Source organism: Galeopterus variegatus, unplaced genomic scaffold, assembly GCF_000696425.1.
Source record: "Galeopterus variegatus unplaced genomic scaffold, G_variegatus-3.0.2 Scaffold1028, whole genome shotgun sequence".
Taxonomy (NCBI): Eukaryota; Metazoa; Chordata; class Mammalia; order Dermoptera; family Cynocephalidae; genus Galeopterus; species Galeopterus variegatus.
The window spans coordinates 233,981-256,002 of NW_007727139.1; the positions used below are offsets into that span (position 1 = coordinate 233,981).

General features: G+C 48.7%; 1 protein-coding gene across 4 annotated transcripts in view; it reads right to left on the reverse strand.

The window, feature by feature from the left end:
* The window catches only part of SCARB1 (scavenger receptor class B, member 1), a 210,589-nt gene that overhangs the window by 114,075 nt on the left and 74,492 nt on the right, over positions 1-22,022 (reverse strand). For 2 of the 4 annotated variants that reach the window (XR_550609.1, XR_550610.1), the window contains exon 12: positions 539-697. Coding sequence is in view for 1 of the 4 variants with exons in the window: in XM_008574287.1 (XP_008572509.1) it covers positions 20,130-20,249 (120 nt within the window). In the remaining 3 variants the exon portion in view is untranslated. Of the gene's footprint in view, positions 1-538; positions 698-18,557; positions 20,250-22,022 lie in introns of those variants that run through there. The other 2 variants (XM_008574287.1, XM_008574286.1) reach the window with 2 other exon arrangements.

A 22,022-nucleotide genomic window follows, 5' to 3' on the forward strand; every position in this document is an offset into this window, starting at 1 on the left:
GGTGGACTAATGGGTAAAAAACTATGCTGTCTACCCTAAGTGAATCATCCTGCGGTATATGCATGTATTCAAACAACACACTGTATCCCACAAAAATGTACAAGTGAATGTTAAAATTTTAAAAATTAAATTAAAATAAGAAAAAAGAAAGAAAAAGGCTGGATGCTGTCTTGGAATCAGGGGAAGGAAAAATTACAGGCTGAATAAACACGAATGAGTGTCTCAGTAGAGAATCCTGCCACAATAATGCCTCCTGTGGGGAGCTGTTTGAAAGATTAAGGGGACTAATGCATGCAGGGCACGTGGCTCCTGAGGCCGGGCACATGCCAAGTGTCCAGTAAGTGGCCTTGACCATGGGCGGCAACACTGAGCATGGTCAACAGTAAGCTCTTTGGTGTTAGCCCCTGTCTGGCTCAAATCCTGCCTTTGACGTTTTCCAGGGCACATGATGTCAGGCAGGTCATTTTATGGTTGCAACAAATAATTACTGAGCACTTACTATATGCCAGGCACTGTTCTGGATGCTGGAGATAAATACCTGGTCCCAGCCCTCTCTGGGCCGGATTTGGCTCTCTTGAGAGGCGCCAGCTTAGGGGTTCTTTGAACGCCAGGACGACCAGCTTTAATGCTCAGCAGCAGGCGTGGAAGTTCACAGCAGATGCAGTGGCATGGCCAAGGCGCAGGGATGATGATGACTCTGGCAAAGAAATACAGAATGGATTAGAGTCAGAGGACTAGCATCTCTCAGAGGAAAAAGGAAAAAAAACTTGATTCTTTGACGGCTCAGCAGATCTGCTCTCTCTGATAAATAATAATATGTCCAGCTTTCCTGCTACCAGTCACATGGTAGGATTTCCATTTCTAACCCAGCCCCCCACCAGAAGTTAGGTGTGGCCAAGTGACTTGCCTGGATCAATGAGATGTGGGCAGAAGTGATGTCAGTTGCTTCTGAGAAGAAGCTTTAAGAACCAGGACACAATTCGTCCCACGCCCAACAATACTCCATCATTCTGTGTCCCAGAGTGAACAGACATGGTACAGAGCCCCCAGCCCACCCACAGTAGACACCTAGTCTAAGTGAGAAACAGACTTGGGCTTTTTTATGTAATGAGATTTTGGAGTTGTTTGTTACTGCAGCATAACAGAGCGGATGCAGACTGATACATATTCATTTCACAGATGAGGAAATAAAGTCTGGGAGAGATCATGCATCTTGCCCAAAGTCAAATGCAGAGTAGTGGCACAGACAAGACTCAAAGCCAGGTATGCCCACCACTGCAACCTTCCCAGAGGTGAGGTGTCTCCATTCCAAACAAATCCAGCCAAGCTCCTTGCTGCTAACCCCTTCAATTAAAGCCAATTTCAAGGTCTCCTGGTTTCTAAATGAACAGCCCTGATCATGTTCGTTAAAGGCCCTGTCTGCTCAGACTGCTCATTTTATCAGAAGCCGCCAGCAAGATAAATGGCCCTGTAACTCATTGTTCCGCTGCAAAGCACCTCGCGGCAAGTGGCAGCACAGATGCCAGGAATAAATCACATCTGATCTTCCGAGAGCCAGGCAGAGCTCCCACAAGGAACGTGGGAGGTAGGAGGAGGCCTGGAGCAGCTGTGGACCCTGGGGTACTTCACCAAGGATTGGACCACAGAGCTGCTGTGGGGTCTTTATTAGGGCCCCAAGGTCTGGAGTGAGCATCATTCTTTTTATCTGCCCAGCATCTATTTTTCCTTCTTAAGGTCTAACAGCACCCCTTTATCTTTGGGAAAACCATCTCTCCTCCACTCAGTCCTTATGGTTTGGTTGAGGTAATCACTGTCCCCAGGTTCTGGGGGTGGACACATGACCAGCTTGGCCAATCAGAGCCCCACTACTGTGGTTGGCTCAGGGTGGGTGGGTAATCCACACCATGTTGATGGGACTCCAAACTCGGACTTCTGTTGAAACTGTAGCAAAAGAGAGGTTCTCTTTTAAAAGAGGTTGCTCACAGAAGGAACTTTAAAAAATTGTACTACCTCTAGTTTCTAGCACAATTACAGGCACATAGCAGGTGCTCAGTGAAAATGTGCTGAATGAATAAGCAAGCTGGAGTCAACACAGCTGGGTTCTTGTCTGGGCTCAGCCACATTAACTCTGTCACTTCAAGATGATCTCTTCACCTCCTAAGGCCTCAGTTTTCTTGTCTACAGAATGGGGTTACTAATAGCACTTTCCAATAGCTGATTGTGTCACTTAGCTATTGCCACCGATATGCTGCGTTGCAAATGACTTCCATACTCAGTGGCTTAAAACATCACTCGTTATCTTTTCTACACCTGCTGGTTGGCTGGGATCACCTGAGCCAGGCTAGGCTGGGCTGGGCTCGTCAGCTCTGCCCCACCTGCCTCTCACCCTCTCGGATCGGCGGGCTAATCCAGGGCATGTTTGCCTCACATGACAGAGACACAGAAAAGCACAAGTTTCCTTAAGGGCCAGGGTCAGAACTGGCTCAGCATTGATTCAACTTTATGCTTTTGGTCAAAGCAAGCCACAGGGCCAGACCTGAAGTCGAGGAGTGGGGAAATGTGCTGTCCCCCTATAGTGAGGAGAAGTGCCAAGTCACACAGCAAAGGGCACAGACGCAGGGAAGGTGAAGAGCTGAGGCCAGCTGTGCTCTCCCACGGGGATATGATTATCCTCGTGTTTACCTGTTTAGAGTCTGCAGTAAACAAGAATACAACCACCACAAAAGACTTAGGATGTATAACTGTAGCTGACCCTTAAACAACACGGGTTTGTACTGCGAGGTTCACTTATGCACAGATATTTTTCAAACAACCACAGGTGGAAAATATGTCATTCTCAGGAAGCGGGTCCCACATCTACCAAGGGCTGACTTTTTCATGCCCATGGGTTCTGCCGGCCAACAGCAGGACTTGAGCATGCATAGCTTCTGGTATATGCAGGGTCCTAGAACCAATCCCCTGTGGATTTGGGGGACAACCATAACTAGAATATATAACTAGACACATTCTCCACTAGAAATAACCTCCCCAAGCATGTGGGTCTCTCTTCATTCTTTCTTGCTTTGCCTCCCACGGATTTGTCACCCCTTTTCCCCTGGGTGACAGAGCTGCCAAAGATTACTCAAAGCCCATCTCTTCTGAGCAGTGAGAAGCCCCGGAAAGGGGTTAATCTCCCAGAACTCTCAAGATAGAGGCATTCCTTCCATTTGGGAAATTAACCACGAATTGAGGGTCTCTTCCCGCATTTATTCTCCAGACCGGGAAGTTTCAGGAAGAGAACATAAGTGGGGTTTTTGGTAAGTATGGTTTAACAAGTTTAACAATAGAAGCTGGTAACATTCAGTAAGACAAGCAAGGTGATGTTCCATAATGCAATTTGCAAGAAGTTAAGTCGATCTACCAACAAAAGCTTGATTTTAGCAAACATTCTCTTCATACAGCAATTTCCCAGTATCTTTACGTATCAATCAGTAACCTGTCTTTGAGCCAGCAACCTTGCTGTGTTACAATTCTTCATCTTACAACAGAGACTATAGCCTGGAGAAAATTTCCTGTCTTTTGCAAGGTTTATATTTGAAACTGCAAGGCTTTGGAAAACCAGGCCCTGTGAAATACATTTGCTTTATGTATACTCCACAATTCTTGTATCCCCATCTGGAACAGGGCCTGGGACAGAGCAGATGCTCAGCAAATTGAAAGACCGAGAAGCTACCCCCAACCTCCCTACACTGCAGTGAGGACTAAACCAGGTCAGAGACACGAACACTGCATTGGAGGATACAGAAGCCCTCTGGGAGTCACGATTTGGACCCCTGTCCTGGCCCTTGGATCACCAGGGTGGGTTAATGTCCCACCTCTGTCCCTCTGATAAACAGCAGAGTCAGGGTCCAATCTGGGTGGTGGCTGTCACATCTGGGGACCAACCTACTGACCTTGATCATGTTTGTGTGTGGTTCTCTCTTACATCTGGCCCTGTGGTCCTAGAGAGACCTCATCATTGTGGCTCCAACCTGTCCTATTGGATCAGAGAGATACAGGTTTGACTCCAGGCTGAGGCCACAGATCTCTCTGGGGTGAGAAGGAAGATGGCTCGAAAGGCCCCAGGAGAGAGGAACAGCCTGCATGGCCATATGCTTGGCCCTGGGTCCCCGAGGCCACAGTCCTGCCCACAGCCTCCCTTCCCTGCTCTGTGTGGCTTCTCTTGTGCCCTCCCTCCCATCGCGGGAAAACAGCAAAGTCACCTTCCCTGTCTGGCCTCCCCTGGGGCAGAAGCTCCCACCCCCATGTCCATCTGGCCCTCAATGCGGCCCTCCCTTCCCGAGACCGAGCTCCTCCCAGCCCCACACACAGGAAGCCTCTCAAGTCGGCCGAGCTGCACACTTCAGCACAAAGCCTCCCCCTCTCCAGCCCAGCCGAAAGAACCCAATGTTCCTCTATTATGCAAGCTCACTCCTCTCTTCCTGCCGCGCCGAAATTGCAGTCTGCGTGCGGGGGGGAGGGGGGGAGCAGGCCTCAGAATCAGAGCACTGGGCCTCGGTGCCGGCACCTCCCCCGCCCTGCTGAACACTGGCTTATCCCCAGCCCAAAGCCTCTGAGCCCGGCAACCCCAGCAGAGGGGAAGCGATGTCAGTGCCTGTCACCCAACACCAGCCCAGCCATCCCTAGGGTTTCCCTGGGGTGATAAGCTGTGGGTATGTTCCGATAGAGAAGGAAAACACTCTCCTGGCCATACATCAGCTATGACACTTTCACCCACAGCCGGCTAGGGCCATGTCAAAGACACAGATCATTGGGAAACAACACATGGTCTTATTTATGGAACACTCGCAGTGGCCAGAAACTGTTCTATGCACCTGATTCACTTTGTCCTCACACTATGAACAGATACTAGCATTTCCCCATTGCACAGAGGAGGAAACTGAGGCTCAGAATGGCAACTCGACTGAGAAAACACTATTAGGAAGCAGCAGAGCTGGGATCCAAACCAAGCAGTCTGACCAGGGAGCTTGCCAAATTAACCACTGCTCTGTCAATCACATGGGTCAGTGTCTATGTTCCCAAGGGTTTTCTTAGTAGGCTAGAAACCACACCACCTGTGATCCACAATCCCACTTCTGAGTATACACCAAAAGAATAGAAAATAGAGTCTCAAAGAGATGTTTGTACACTGATGTTTACAGCAGCATGATTTGCGATAGCCAGAAGGTAGAAGCAACCCAAGTGTCCATGGACAGGTGAATAGATAAGCAAAATGTGGTCTACCCACACAATGGACTCCTATTAGGCCTAAAAAGGAAGGAAACCCTATCACATGCTACAACTATGGATAAACCTTGAGGACATTATACTAAGTGACAAAAAAACCAAATACTGTATAATTCCATTTACATGAGGTCCCTAGAATAGTCAAACTCATAGAGACACACAGCAGAACAGTGGTTGCCAGGGGCTAGGAGGAGGGAGGAATGAGGAGTTGTTTAATGGGTACAGAGTCACTTTTGCAAGATGAAAAAGTTCTGGAGAACTGTTGCATGACAATGTGAGTATATTCAACACTACTGAACTGTACTTTTAAAAATGGCTACGATGATACATTTTATGTTGTGTATTTTGCCATAATTTTAAAGAAAGACAAATACCATCACCATTGTCACCATCAGAAGAATCGCTATACTTGCACAGCACTTTTTGGATGCCCACTGTACTGTTTATTGTAAGAACTTGACTTAAACTCCCTGATAGAGTGTGTGCAAGGCCCCAGTTCTACATCCCATCCTGCACCCATACCCTTTGCCACGTGGCTTTGCAATTCCTCTCACCAAGGAGGTGAATTTCATACCCCACCCCTTGAATCTGGACTGGTCTTGTAACTGGTTTAGCCAATAAAAGTAACAATACATGAGACCCAAGCTAGGCCTCAAGAGACTGGAGAATATCCTTGCCCTCTTCTGCCTCTGGCATCCCCATGGATCATGCCCGGGCTAGCCTGCAGAGCTCTTCCAGCAATTTCATTTGAGGCCACCTTGGAGCAGCCAACAGCCAGCCACCCCAGACATGTGAGTGAGCCCAGCTGAGACAGAAGAACCACCCAGCAATGTCCAGCCTCAATCACTGACCCACAGGTGCATGAGCCAAATAAATGCTTATTGTTTGAGGTTGCTGATGATTGGGGCAATTTGTTATGCAGCATTACTTTGCTAACAGATAACGGATAGAAATTCACATAAAAGGCCTTCGTCTGTTCATTCACTTATTCAGCTGTTCCAACACATACTCATTAAGCACACACCCTGTATCCAGCAATAGGACTGCTGGCAGGGCCCTCATGGAGCCCATAGCTCAGAAAGAAGAGAAAGAGTAAGTCAGGGAAGGCTTTCTGGTGGAGGAGTTGTTAAAATGATGGTCTGAAGAAGCAGTAGAAGACAGCCAGACTGAGGGTTGTGTGCAGGCAGAAGCGGAGGAGGGTGTTCCAGATGGAAGGAGCAAGGGTGAAGGCCCTGTAGGGGGAGGGGTGGGGCAGACAGAGCCTGACTGCTTAGAAGAATTGCAAGGTTGTTGGCAAAGATTTGCTTGAACCGGGACCCTGTGCCCTCCATTTCAAAGTTGGGACTTTATCCTGAAGGGCCCAGGGGACTTCAGCCGGGAGCTAGATGATCAGATTTGCACTTGAGAAGGATCATTGGGGCAGCGGTGTGGAAGAGATGTCAGCCAAGCATGCAATTAAGCCCGGCCATGCGGCTGCCTGGAGAGGCAGAGGTCCCTCTACTGCTCTGCAGTCGGATGTCCCCAGATCACCAGGAGTCGCTGGTGCCTGCCTGTCTCCAATCCGCTGCCCTTTCCAATCCTGGCTCTGTCTTGGGTAGTGATGTGGAAACGGAGGTTGTCCAAGGGTATGCCACTTCATCATTAGCCCGATTCCCAATGGACCAACACGGTGGCAGAAAGAAGGACCCCTGCCAACTGTCGGCCCTGTCCCCACCCAATCAGTGGGCTGCCACCAGCTGCAAAAAATGCCCTGCCCAATCAGATCCAGGACACCTCCCACCCTGCGGCCTCCTTCAACGCATCAGTGGAGAGTGAATTTGCTGATACAGGGCTGTGGCCAAGGGCAGCCAGAACCCTCCTGCCAACCCTAATCAAAACGTCACCACCTAGCTAGGCAGCTGGTGCCCCTGCCCCAGCTGGCCTCCCCCACACTGGCAAGACCCCTCATCCATCAGACAGGATCATCCGTTGGCATCCATCACTCGGAGAAGAGAAATAAAGACACTGCTATATCGTTGTCCTGGGATTAATGTCCCTGCTGCGAAAACAAACGTCGCGTCTTCCCGCCAACATTTATTTTTGATAAATGCTGTGACTTTGCCTTGACATTTCGGAAGCAGCAGGAGACCATTACCCGGTGACAATGTTCTATTCCACTGACATTATCTCTTAATTATAATATGCAAGTAATGCTGAAAAAAATGGCCCATAAATAGCTCATTTGGAGTTGCTGCATTCTGCCCTGTCGGGGAAACGCTGAACGATTTCATTCAGTGCTTGCAAATGAGGGGAGACAAATGGATAGCTGGGCCCCTGTGTGTCCTGCCTCCTCAATGACAAAGCTCAGCATGGTGGCAGGGAGGTGGCAGGAAGGCGAAGATTTCAGGGCATCAGCTGAGCTTCCACCCATCCCCTGGATCCCTCCCTTTATCCTAAAAATCAGAGGGCACTTCACCCCCATCACCAATTAATAGCCTGCCAGCTCCAGTCCTGCAAAGCAGTTTAATATTTAGTGCAGACGGATGGGCATTGATTTTTTTTTCAGGAAATTAATTCTGTTAAGAGGCAGGGAGGTCAAGGTAAGGGCCGCCTGGAGGAAATCCCATTTTGCAACTCCTCTGGGTCCTTAAGCACGGAAGAAACATTCCCCAAAGTTCAGAGGAAACAGGCTTTGAGGAGGAGGTCCTGGGGACATGGCAAATATGGGAGCACAGCACAGGCACGAAGAAAGTAGACAGCTTCTGACATTTTGTTATGAGAAGCAGTAAGAGCCACAAAGGGCAGACTCTCAAGCCCAGCTGCCCATGTTGAAGTCCACACTGGGCCCTACTATCTGTGTGACCTTAGCCAAGTGGCTCACCCTCTCTGTGCCTCAGTTTTCTCACTGGTAAAGTGGGGAAGATGATAATAGTGCCTCCTTCCTAGGGTTATCGAGACTAAATTACTTCATACAGTCAGTGGCATGTGCATCAGGCCAGGACCTTGACACAGCCACATAGTCCATTCAGATGCACAGGTGGGTTAGCCATCATCACCATCCCTGACACCATTATACCGGCTTCCTGTGGCTGCTATAACAAGCAACACAAATTTATTCTCTTACAGTTCTGGGGGTCAGAAGTTCTAAAATCAGGGTGTTGGCAGGGCAATGTTCTTTCTCATGGCTCTTGGGGAGGATCCGTTTCCTTACGTTTTCCAGCTTCTAGAGGCTGCCCACGTTCCTTGGCTCATGGCCCCTTCTGCATCTGTAAAGCACATCACTCTGACCTCTGCTTCCATGCTCACATCTCCTCCTGTGACTCTGACCCTCCTGCCTCTCTCTCATAAGGACCCTTGTGATGTCACTGGGTCCATCTGGATAGTCCAGGGTCAGCTTCCACCTCAAGATCCTTAACAATCACGTCTGTAACATCCCTTTTGCCATGTGAGGTCACAGGTTCCAAGGATCAGGGCATGGACCTCGTTAGGGAGAGAGGCAAGACTCAGCTAATCACAATCATCCTTGTTGTTATTACTGCGTCGGTCTCCTCCTCTCCATCTGCTTTGCTCCCCACTGTTCCATGTTGCTTCTCCAGATAAAGAATTGGGACTCAGGGATCACTCTTAAGTGGTAGCAGAATGGAAATGAGGGGTTCCTGGGCTGGGGAATGATAGGAGGGGGGTCCACGCATGGCTGATCCGAGACAGCCCTCCACCAGGCTTCTAGAACAAGCCTGTTGGAAGAGTTCAGGATCAATGCAGGATTGCCAGCTCAAATGCCAGCAGGGTGCAGCAGCATCTAATGCATAAGGCTAGTCAGGGACAGGGACACACAAAATATGTCCCTTCTCAGAACAGCAACAACCTGGCAGGACAGCTTCCAGGCAGGAATACAAGCCCAGTGTAGCCAGATCTTCCAATTTTGCAAAAGTAGCTGAAATGCAGATTTTTATATGAAATCTGTTGATTTTTAAATACTGGCCACTAATTCAGTTTTTGGTTTTTTTCTTTAAAAATCACATGAGCCAAAAGAAAACAAGTCTATAGGCCACTAACACCCTCTGGTCTAGTCTGAGGGTGAGATGACCCCACGGAGATGACCCCACGGATGACCTCATTTATTGAGTGCCATGTGCCAGATACCGTGCTAAGTCCGTTCAATAGGTGACTTCACTGAATCCTCACTACACTCTCAGAAGGTGGGTTGTGTCAGTCGGGGTGGTCTAGGTTATGCTGCGGTAACAGACAATCCCCCAGATCTCAGTAGCTTAAAATGACAAAGGCTTATCACCTGCTTATGCTGCAGAAGTCAGCTTGGTGCTCTGCTCCGTGTAGTCCTCATTCTGAGACCCAAGGTGATGGATCAGCCAATGTTGGAGACATTGCCCATCACCATGGCAGAGAGACAAAGAGATCTGAAGCCTCTCACACCATCATTTAAATGCTGCAGCCCAAGAAGTGACACAAGTGGTACTCCACTCTCAGTTCATTGGCTAAATGAGTCACATGGTCCTCCCCAACCACAAGGGGGCCGGGAAGTGCCATCCTCCCATGTGCCCAGAAGGTGAAAGTTAGAAAAATGTGTTGTATACGCTACTAGTCACTACCACATTGGTATTTGTATTATCCTTATTTTTACAGATGAGGTGTTTGAGGCTCAGAGAGGTTAAGTGACTTGCCCAAAGTCACACAGCTAGTAAACAGTAGACCTAGAATTCAAATTCAGTTCTGTCTGACTCTAGAAGCTAGTGTCTTAGCTGTCACCATTTACAAACCCCAAAGTAGGATCTGTTGAACCCTGTTTGAACGTAAGATAAACACATTCAGTGAATTTGGCTGATGATGAACACCCACCCACACACCTCCAAAAAGGGGTGGATAGCCTCAGGCATTAACACGTACATCACACAACTAACAAGCAAAGACAAATACTGCTCAAAAACTGACAGACTAAGTCCTGCCCAAGACATGTTGCATTTGTCCCATATAGTATTTTTTAAATTGGAATCTGTTGCCAATAATTAAAACTCAGGAGATTTCACATTTTTTAAAAACCATCTTCTATTGTTTAAAAAAAACCCCAAAAAACTGGAAGGTCTGACAACAGAAGCCTGCATTCCCATAAGGCAGTAGTCGGCATGACAGGAGGCAAAGCCAGGTTCTCGGATCATGGAAAGGCAGCCGGGGCTGGAGGAGAGGGAAGGGCATCATTAGCCCAGAACTCAACACATAAAATGCCGCACTCTTTAACCACAGGTCTAACAGTCTTGCTTTCACACTTGAACATGTCGTCATCTCCGTCTTAACAATAATGATGTCAACAGTGTACCTTTAAAAGTGATGAAAAGCTGCCACTTTGGGAAGGCAAAGCATCAGCAACCCTCACCCCCCACCTGCACCCACTTGTTCTCTGGCCAAGCTTTTGGGCAAGGGCACACCTTAACCCTTTAGCTTGCCACTGAAGCCACCCTGTCTCTCAGTGAACACACACCAGCCTGCTGGGCCTATTTACATCATTTGCTGGTTCTGTAGGCTTTAAACTTACCTCCACAGATCTACATGTATCTGTCTATTTCAAGAAGCTAGTTTACATGATACAGGATATCCACACGACTCACACCTGCAAGAATGCCCCTGTGTGCTTGACAGCGGCACCTGTTGGTGGTGTGTGGTATTACAGCTCAGCTCTACTAGACCATGTACGTACTTAGATAAACTGGGTTTTGGATGTTAGGGTTGGTTCCAAGAGTATTTTATCATACGTTTGAAAATCTTTTCAAACTATTTTCAGCCTAAAGTACATAAAATGTCTTTCTTTATGATCCTCATGAGAACCTATGAAATAGATGGGGCAGGAATTAGAATTCCTGTTGGACAGATGTGGGAGTAGGCACAGAGGGATCAGAGTGACTTGCGCAAGGGACACAGTAAATCCAGGCCTCTCCAGCACACAGAATGGCTTCTGAACCCTGCTGTCAGCCTAATCTCCAAGGCTGATATCATGGGGAAACCATGTCCTTCCCTTAGGCAGCTGTTGCTGCCACAGGCAGACCACAGAGCCAAGCACACCACAAAGCAGGACCAGAGACACTAGTGTCTAATCTGAAATTCCCTGGCCCCTGAAATGGAAGAAATTCCTGTGGCCTGGGAAGAGCAGATGGCATGGGTCACAGAAACAGAGGGAAGATCCCAGAGACCAGAAGGGTGTTGTACAGTTATGCAAAACCACCGCAGGCCCTACCACCGGCCTATGGCTTAATGTTTTCCACACCACATTGTTCCGATCCATCTGCTGAGCTGTTTTCCCCCGGGGGAGTGGAACTCCCATTTCGTAATGGAAGCTGAGGAGGTAAATGAGATCTAGTTCACAGAAATGTGCATCATGGCCAACGTTGCTCAAACATCTGTTCCTAAAAGCAGGGAAAAAAAAAATAGCTCCATCTTAAAGGCCTCCCTTCTGCCTCAGCTGAGGACTTCCGCATGTTGTCAAGTTTGCTGTGGCTAAGACTTCATGGCAAATGTGCCATGAAATCTGGAAATGCGGGGCTGGCCGGGTGGCGCACTGCTACAGTGCGCCACCTGGGAGCACGGCGGCGCTCCCGCCAAGGGTTCGGATCCCACATACAGACCGGTTCCCGCTCACTGGCTGAGCGAGGTGCGGGCGCGACACTGAGGGTTGCGATCCGTTGCCGGACACGAAAAAGGAAAAAAAAAAAAGAAATCTGGAAATGCTCATGACTACGGGCTTCAAGATACTACCACTTGGACTTCACCCCAAAGACCTCCATCCAGCCTGGCTCCCAGGACCTCGGAGAGGAACGACAGAGAAACAGCCCACACTGAGGCAGCGCGCCTCACTCCTGCCTCCGCCAAACTCCCGGGGGGCTTCCTCCCAGCTCCTCTGCCCTCTCTCTCATATTTTGTTGTGGGTTTTGGAGAGCCAAGCTCTATTTTTAGACGTGTTTATTCTTACCCCTCTATTCCCCTCCCATACTCGACCTCTCTGGAATGAGCCTGGATGCTCCCCTGCTGGGGGCTTTTCCGGAGTGGCTGGGCACACACCTGGCGTGCAGGGCCTCTTTCTAGACGGAGTTGGGATTGGATTTGGGGAAATGACCCTTGTAACCTCCTTTCCTCTCCCAGACTTCTTGGAATCTCCAGAATCAGGATCTGTCTGTACTTATTGCCTTTGGTTGGAAATGACGTTCTTCAAAGCTGGGTTCCCAAGTGGAATTTCATTTTTTTTTTTTTTTCTGACCGGTAAGGGGATCGCAACCCTCAGCACGGTGTTGTCAGCACCACGCTCAGCCAGTGAGCGCACCGGCCATCCCTATATAGGATCCGAACCTGCAGCCTCAGCGCTACCAGCGCCGCACTCTCCTGAGTGAGCCATGGGGCCGGCCCCCCAAGTACAATTTCAGAAAGGAAAAGAGATAGTGGGAGTCTTTGGTTGCCAGCTACAGCCATGAGTCCTGGTACCAGACAATGAGGGGACGGGTGGATTAGCACTTAGGTAGCATGCCCTGGACCAGGCTGCTGAGAGTCAAATCCAGACTCTGACACTTACCAGCCATAAGACCCGGGAGCATTACCTCTCCTCTCTGTGCCTCAGTTTCCTCATCTATAAAATGGGGATGACGGTAGTATAAGACTTACCAGGGTTATGATGGAAATTAAATGAGCACGTGTCAAGGGTTCCAAATAATGCAGGGCACACAATAAATGCTCAATTAATGTTAATAACCATCTGTTTCAGGAGAGGAAGCCAGGATACCGGGGCCCAGCTCTGGCCTGCCTGAGCTGGTGTGGCCAGCATCTTTATATCTCCTGGGCATCCAAAGTGTTGATCAGGATTGTGCCATCCCTGGGGGACCAATGACAGCCTTTTGGACAGGGCCCTGCGTTCACTAGAACACCGCCAATCAGACTTTGGAGATGACATTGAATGTACTGCTCTAGAGCTTCACTGTCCAGACTAAAAGAATTGTAATCAATTCCCATTAACAAGTCTTGCCCTCTCTGGACATTGTTCATTAAGAATTTTGCAAATCCTTACTTCACAAAAATATCTTACGTGGCATTTTCATGTGTGGAAACTGTTAACTTTTTAAATATAAACATACAAGACAGCATCATTTGTGCAGGCCTCGATCGTCAGCTTTTCACTTTTTGCTTTTAAGACGTCCAGAGCCTCACAAAACAGCCGTCGCTCAGCCGCTGGGGCAGCCAAAAAGCCCGAGAGCAACCGAGGCCTTTGTATCTGGACCTGGGCTGCCCTGCGAGGCTGGGCCCACAGCGCCTCCTGGCGGCCGAGGCCTGCACTCGCGGCCTCCTGCGGGCCCCAGACGGGTGCTGCGCGCTCCCATACCCCGAGCCCCACCCCGAACCCCTGCTACGCCCCCGGTCATTCGTTCATTCACTCAACGAAGACTTACGTGCACGCACAACCTAAAGAAGGAGACAGAGTGACCAAATGCTCCCCCACAAAGATCAAACTGCAAAGGACAGGTACTAGGGTACCTAGAAAGTGAAAAGCCAGGGATACGACCTCTCCAGAGGCAAGGAACGTGGCTCAGTTTCCTGCAACACCTCTTGGCCAGGAATCTTTGCCTCTGTGGCTTTCTGGGGAACCCGACCCCAAATAACTCCTAACACATACAACAGTGCCAGACGCATAGTGGGCCCCCAAACAACACCGCTGAATGAAGCAACAAATGAATATCTACACCGCTTTCAGCACTGACTCCCTCTCAGTGCCCAGCAAGTGCTCTGCACACAGTAGGTATCTCAGAGGCTCAGCATCTGAGAGCTTTTACAATAATCCCGGGCTCCGTAGAGAATGCACACACATCTATTTGTACTCCACCCTCACAGGGTTCTCAGAGGTCCGCGGAGCAGCGATCTCTTCTGTTTCATGGGGGGTCAACATGAGGCTCAGAGAGGTTCTGAATTGCTCCAAGGCTGCCCAGCAACTTGAGCAGAGCAGGGCTCAGCACGCAGTTAGCCTGTTTCCAAGGCCAGAGACCCTTACGTTACACGCTAAGGAAGAGCAAACGTCACGTGACCCTGGTTTTTATTTGGGGGATGTCACTTTTTCTCCCAAGACCCTTGGAGAGAGAGGGTTACCACTTTGAAAATCCGAAGACTGTTATGGAAATGCTTCCCCAAATAAAAAGCCCAGACACACACATAAAATACAATTTCTAGAGATTACAGCCTGTGGACCACGGGTAACAACCGACCAATTTAAAATCAATTCCTTTAATTCAAGGAACAGGATGTGACCTCAGCACCTCTTGGACACCAAGCCTCTCAGCAACGTGTGTGCATAGCTTGCCCCCCAGTGGCTGATCCTGGAATTGCCCAGAAGCCCAGCACTGCAGCCAGATGAGGGGAAGGGACGGGACTTTATCTTTAGGGTGGGAAAAAGCGCCCACGATTTAAGCAAGGATAAACTTTGTGACAGATTTACATTCAGAAAGACCCTACAGGACACCACATGGAGAATGCATGGGACCAGACTGGCAGCACCTCCAGATGAGACCAGAGGGTCTCCAGGGCCATGGGCTCGAGTAGTCCCCAGCCCTGGGCTCATCACACAGGGCGACATGCTGACCCTGTGTGGCAGGTATCAATTACGCATTCACTGTGCACTTCCCCCGTCTCAGCTGACCTTACACCTCTCTGCAAAGTAGGTCTGACTCACTCCCTTCAAAAGGGAGAAAACCGGGGCTCTAGAGAGGTTGCGTGACTTGTCCAGGGTCCCATAGCTAGTAAGTGGCAGAATTGTAGTTATTTGAGAGGAGGGGCCATGCATCTGGTCCCCTATGGTATCCCCTGTGCCTAGCACATAGTGAGCACTCGAAAAGTATTTGCTGAAAGAATGGACATGTGAGTGAGCCAAGGAATGCAAGTAACCATTTTAGTTAAGCATATTCCAGTTCCCAGCACAACGGCAGAATTTTATTGTAACGTAACCAGGGGTTACGTTACAGGTCCTTGGAGGTTTGGACTACAGCAACTGAAGTTAGGACCTCTAGTATTCTAGAACAGTCTCATATCAACTAGGGTACAAGTGCCCCAGGAATCCAAAGATGGGGAAAGCTGAGCAAGCAGGAGTGATCAGGGAGGCTTCCTGGAGGAGGGGACATGGTTGGAATTGAGTTTTTGAGTAAGACAGGAGGGAAGCCATCCATGCAGGGGTAACAGCTGTTCTACAGGGCAGGGCGGGAAGAAGGGAGAGTACAGGACGCAAGAGTAGGACAGTGCAGAGTTCTCCAGGGAATGAGGCAGTTTAGTGGTACCTAGGAAAACATCTTTAAACTTTAATAGTTACAGATTTATTCTAATGGATACTGGGGAAATAGTACTTGCCCATAAGACCTATAATTTCATGGATACAGTTGCCTTCCTTTTCAAATAAAATTCTTAAAGTGAAAAATGTGAGTCACATTAAAGAAAAATATTAAGTAGCAGAGTGACATCATAGGTGGCAGCTGGGGCCCAATGTGACAGCATGAGAAGAAAATCCTCAGAGTCAAAGATACCCCTGAGAATGCCTTAGGATGATGCCACATGGAAGTGTGCAGGGGGGCCCTGCAGGGTGTCTCTGTAGCCCATCCCTCCAGCTTTGGGGCAGATGGTGGTTTCCTCACTGAGCCCCAGATGAAGGAGTTGGCTGGATTTAGGGACCGAGGTTGTACCTAAGAACAAATCCACTTAAACCTTAGAAAGACGCTGAGAAGCAATATGTTCACAATGAGACACATGGGACACACACACACCGGCAGAACGCTTTATGGAGATTGCTTTTTTTCTTTTTTGTGAGCAGGTTTTTTTTTTTTTTTTTTTCTGAGCTGAATGCAAAAGTTAAAAGTGTCTGTGATGTGGCTTACACCCAGATAAGTCGAAACTCCTAACAGTGGTTATCGAATAAGTAAAGTGGGGGGATGCTGTGAGCAAACAAGGGGAGTTTTAAGGGACTGTCTCTAGGCCTGGCCTCCACAGGAGCTTGTCGCCTGTGGGTCTTTAGACCTGGGCCCCCATCCCTCCACAGCAGGCAGGCAGGCAGGGCCCTCCCTGACCTCTGGCCCCCACCCAAGGGACACTCCTAAATACCGATTTCGAGAATAAACCAAAAGATTGGGCAATAAATTCTTCTGCAAGTTGGTGGTTTCCATTTTGCTGCTTTCTACAAATTTGGAGAAAGGTCAGATGGACTTGTCAGCTGACAGATCGGTACACTTTCTGGTGACAAATCGTTGTATGATTTTTGCACATTACTCAGAAGGAGCATTAAAATTCCACTACCAGCTACTTATTTATGAAACAAGGCTTCTCTGCACTTCTGTCTACAAAGTCTTCATGACAAAATTGGTCCCATCCCGGCAGTAGGCAATAGTTGCTCATGGGTACGCGAGTCAGGTAGGTGAGGAGAGGAAGTGCAGCTCCTCTCCTTGCGAGATGTGTTTCTAAGCAAATCAAAACCACCATGAGGTACCACTATGAACGACTAAAACTTTTTAAAACTGAAAATGGAGAGTATGTGGTGAAACTCACACATTGTTGGTAGGAATGCAGAACGGTCCAACTAATACCAAAACTATCTGCCAGTGCCTCAAAAAATTACAGAGTTATCATTTGACCCAGCCATCCCACTCCTAGGTATATAGCCAAGAAAAATAAAATTATATGTTCACACAAAAATCTGCACATGAAATGTTCACAGCAGGCTGTGTTTATAATTGCCCCAAACTGGAAACACTCAATGTCCTTCTATCAGTGAATGACTAAAAGAACTGTGGTATATGCATATGACAGGATTCTAATCAGCAATAAAAGAAATCAAACTATTGCTACGTGCAGCAACATGCATGAATCTTAAGACATTATGCCAAGTGCAAGAAGCCAGTCTCAAAAGGCTACATATGGCACGATTCTATTCGAGACATTTATGGGACTGTGAGCATGACTGACTCCATCTTGGGCCCTTACCAGAAGCTTTTTATGTATTTGTGAGAGATTTGCCCATAAAGTTACATAGTAACTAGGAGAAAAGGTAGTTTGAACAATTGGTAGGAACAACCTGCTGACTATAAAGAAGGAATGATTAAGTACCAGTGCGGCAATAAGACAGCCTGGCCACCTGCATCAACATTTGGAGCTAGTTACGTTAAGCTTGTTTATGAACTGCCTATGTAAACCTGAACTTGGCCTTGAGATAGCACAGAGAGAAGCTTGGCATGTGCCGTTGGGTCGCTGTCTGCCTGATCCATTACCCTGTATGTAAGTTACCCTGGAATAAAGTTCCTCGTTTCATTCCATGGAATGGCCTATTTTGTTGTTCGGCCTCGAGATACCTTTCCAGTTAGGTGGACAATCTGCTGTTGGTCTACCTTCAGACATACATTCTGGAAAAGTCAAAACTAGCTTGCTACCAGAGGTTAGGCATGGGGTGGGCTTCACCTTAAAGGGGAAGCACAAGGAAATTCTGGGGGATGATGAAATTGTTCTGTACCTTAATTATAGTGGTAGTTACTTAGATCTATGCATGTGTTTAAATTCATGGAACTGTACACACACACAAATATACTTTATGTGAATCTTAAAATATATAAAACACATTAAAAAGGACACAGATTTCAATAAAATTTTATTTTTTTAATAGCAAGAAGATATGACTTTTTTTTCTCCTCTGGTGGCTGGCCAGGACAGGGAACCAAACCCTTGACCTTGGTGTTACAAAGTGGTGCTCTAACCAACTGAGCTAACCAGCCAGCCTTATTTCTTTGGTATATATAACAAAACAAGTTCAAACAAAAACATGACACTGTTCTGATCAATTGTGTATTTATAGTTGAATGGCAATCCAGATGTTATGGGCTGGATGTCTGTGTCAACCTAAAATTCCTATATTTAAGGCTGTTAACACCCAGTTTGGCTATATTTGGTGATGGGACCGCTGAAGAAGTAATTATGATTAAACAAGGTGATAAGGGTAGGACCCTGATAGGATTCTTGTTCTTATAAGTAGAGACACCAATCTCATGCTCTCTTTCCCTCTCCCCACACCGAAGAAAGGCCCTGTGAGGACACAGAAGGTGGCCAGCTGCACGCCAGCAAGCAGCCCTCATCAGAACCCACGACGCTGGTGCTTTGATCTCAGACTCCCAGCCTCAGAACTGAGACATAAATGTCTGTTGTGTAAGCCACCCAGTCTATGTATTTTGTTACAGCAGCCCAATCAGACTAAGATACCAGGCCAAAAACTAACCTTTCTGGTCATAAGAAATAATAAAAACGTTCACTCCAACTTATACAGATATTTATATTGCAGAGAAGTACAATCAAGTGTTAATAAAAAATGAAAAAGCATCAAATATATAACATGTAGATAAAATTCGGGGGGGGAGAAGAAAGGAAATACAAGTTCAAGGGGGGAAAAAGGCATCAAATTCCTAACTATAAAAGAGCTTGCTCATGTATTTTTTTTTAAATGTTCAACAGTATCATCTCACCATTGTATTTAGATCCTATCAGGCACATTTAAAACAGTGATGAAATGGCTTTATTTTTAAATGTCAATGACAGTACATCCATTGCAACTATTTAAACTTAAGATGAAAATTTTTAGGTGGCTCCAGTCCATTGTCTTAACCAGTACTCTTTTCTGCCATTTATGTAAGAAACAGCAAAGCCGCAGAACAATGCTAGTACGTCCTGCAGGCACCTCGAACTGTATGTAAATACTCAGAAAACATTCTAGAGGCTCCAGCTCACAAGACGGATACCTTGGGGGCCAGAGGAGTGTCCAAAAAGGACTTGGATCTACTTCTAAACAAGAACGGTATTCATGGAATAGTTACACAAAATTTTAAACAGGTACAAAGTTGAAACTTAAAATCCACAGAAAGACAAGTCTGCAGATCAGCCCCTTGAGAAACGCTCTTGGCAGCCATCAGAAAGGAGCTATTGACGACGACGAGAATTGCCCAGAACTGCTGGGAAGCCCCCACCCCCACCCCTCACCACCTCCTGTGGCAAACGGGCTGTCACAGACTCAAGCATTCACTTTTTTAAAAGATTTATTACTTCCATAGTGAGTTATTTTTAAAAGATAACAAAACTCATTTCTCTCAAGGTAGAAAAGAGACGAGGGCTTGCCCCAGGGGCCAGGAGCAGCAGGCAGAGGGTGACGGGGGAGGCACTCGGCTAGGGGAGGACAGGCCCCCAAGGCCTCTCCACCTCCACCCTGGCCCCTAAAAGCTGAGGGACACTGTGAGTGGCAGCTCAGGGCTGAGCCTGCCGCCACCCTGGCTAGGCAGTGGCCAGCTCAGTGTGGTGACCCAAACCTGAGGTGGAAGACTTGCTGGGGGTGGAGGAGGCTGTGGGGCTGGTGCAGGTGTGTCTTGTGCCACATGGTTTTCTGAGGCCTGTGTGAAGTCGCACGGCCCCAGCCAAGGCAGGTAGACAGTAGCCACAGCTCCTGGCCAGGGCCCTGTGCCTGCATTCCCAGCCTGGGATTCCAGGACGGTGGAGCAGATGGCGTGTTCTTTGTAGGCAAGCTACCAAGCCGGGGCTACACTGCTTTGCGCCCAACAGGGAGGGAAGCAGGTGGTATATGTCGTCAAGCACCTGGGCCCTGTGTGGGATGGGCCAGGCTCACCCAAAGGAGGAGACGCCATGCCCACAGCACCTGAGGGTCAGGCCTGTGGGTCACATGGAGAGAAGGTTCCAGAACAGTGCTTATTGATGAGTCTCCTCTGGAGTCCCCTCAGCAGCAGCTCCATCCCTGAGTGTGTCTGCACATGCCTGTACACATGTGTGTGTACACGTGCAGGGGCGTGTGTGCATGTGTGCGGACAGCTGTGTGGCAACCGGGGGGCTCAGGCTTTGGGACTGGCGGGCTGTCCGCTGGGAGAGTCCTGAAGAAGCGGGGTGTAGGGGCCAGGGAGCTGTTCCGGCTGAGCCGCCAGGCTTGGCTGGCTCACAGCTTCTTTGGGACCCTGTGGACAAAGGGGAAGCTGGGTTACCAAACCTGGCCCTCACACCCCACCTGGGTCCCACCCCTGTCCCCGCACCCACATCCCTACCAGCACGGACACCTCCCGCTTCCCGTCCCTGCAGCAGCATCTGTCAAGCTCGAGAAAAGGCTGGAGTGACCTACAGACTTCTGAAATGTCATGACAAAAGCCTCCTGGCCTCACTAAATGCCATCTGGCTCTGCCTCCACCCCTTCCAGAAGGGCCCAAAAAACTGAGGCCCAAAGAGACTTGCCAAGTAGTGAGAAGGGCGGAGCAAGGCGTTAGGGCTTCTGGGCAACACTGTTAACACAGAGAAACTGGAAACCACCTAAATGTCCATCAACAGAACACATTTTTAAACTGCAGTCATAGGATGGTGTCAACCTGGACAGCTCACACAAACAACACGAGGACAGGAGGGCTGGCCACAGGGTGACACATGCAGCATGACACCACTTAGACCCAATGTTTAAAAATCACCTATTGTCCATGGGTGCCTACATACAGATGTGCAGGGGGAAAAAAGCCACGCGCCAAATCCCTCGCAGTGGTTGCCTCTGGGGGTGCAGGGGGCAGCGGGACTTGGGAGAGAGGGAAAAGGACATAAAGGAAAAAGGTGAAACTGATGGGACAAAATGTTAATAACTAATTGTTGAGTCTGGGCGAGAGGAAACCCAGATACTATTATTTATCTGGTTATATATTTTTTAAATTTCTCAACTTAAAAAAGTTAAAAATAAAGATAACTATGATGATAAGAATGTGGGGTGACTCTTTGTCCCTCGAAGCCCCCTGCCTGCCCTCCCCTGAAGAGCAGAGTCCTCCTTGCCTCGCTGGGGCTGGAAACCCCCCGAACGCCCCCGCCACCTATGCGTGCTCACAAACCCGGACAGCAGGGAGACAGAGGGCTTAGGGGGTGGGGGACTCCTGGTTCCTCCCCCTCTGGGGACAGATCTAAGGTTTCCTGCACTGAGCCAGGTGGAGTGAGACCAGCCCCTCCCCCCATACCACTACAAAGAGGCAGCTTGGGACACCAGGGGTGGCCAGAACCTCAGCAATGTGGGCCTGAACAGCCATGACTTGACAAAGTCGCACTCAAAAGTAAAAAGGGGAAACTACCCCCAGGCTGTAAACGGACCCCGGGTCTTTCCCAGGAAAGACACGTGTAACAAACCCCGAGAGGCCAAAACATGAAACAGATTCCTCCTCCTCCTCCCTTCCACTTCTGTTTAACTGAGGAAAGAGGACTTAGAATGGGAGAAGGATCTATGAGAAGGTAAAAAAAAATGTCCAGGGACATTTCCCTGAAGGTCCACCCTGCACAGCTGTCTGGGCTGAGCACTGCACAAGGGCACTATTCGCCAAGTCCTCTGCCCTCCAGCAGGCCTCATCTGCCCTGAGGGGCTGTCTTTTTCTTATCCATATAAAAATACCCTCCTGGGTTCTGGAGGCCCTGATTCCCCCCCACACACAAGCAAGGCAGCCCCTTGGGGCCACCCCCACACCCACTGCAGGGTGAAGGGAGCCAGGCCCGAGACTCAGAACAGGACTCTGCAAGGGATGGAGGCTGCCTGCAGAGATTTCAGGTCTGCAGGGCTGCCAGCCACTTCCCAGGTGCCTGTCCCCCAGGCTGTAGCCAGCCCACTAGAGGATGCTTTAGTCCCCAAATACACATGACTGGGGGTTGAGGGTGTCATCTGGAGTGGGGGTTGAGCTGCCTTCCAGAAGGCACGGGAGTAGAATCTCTTTAGGTCA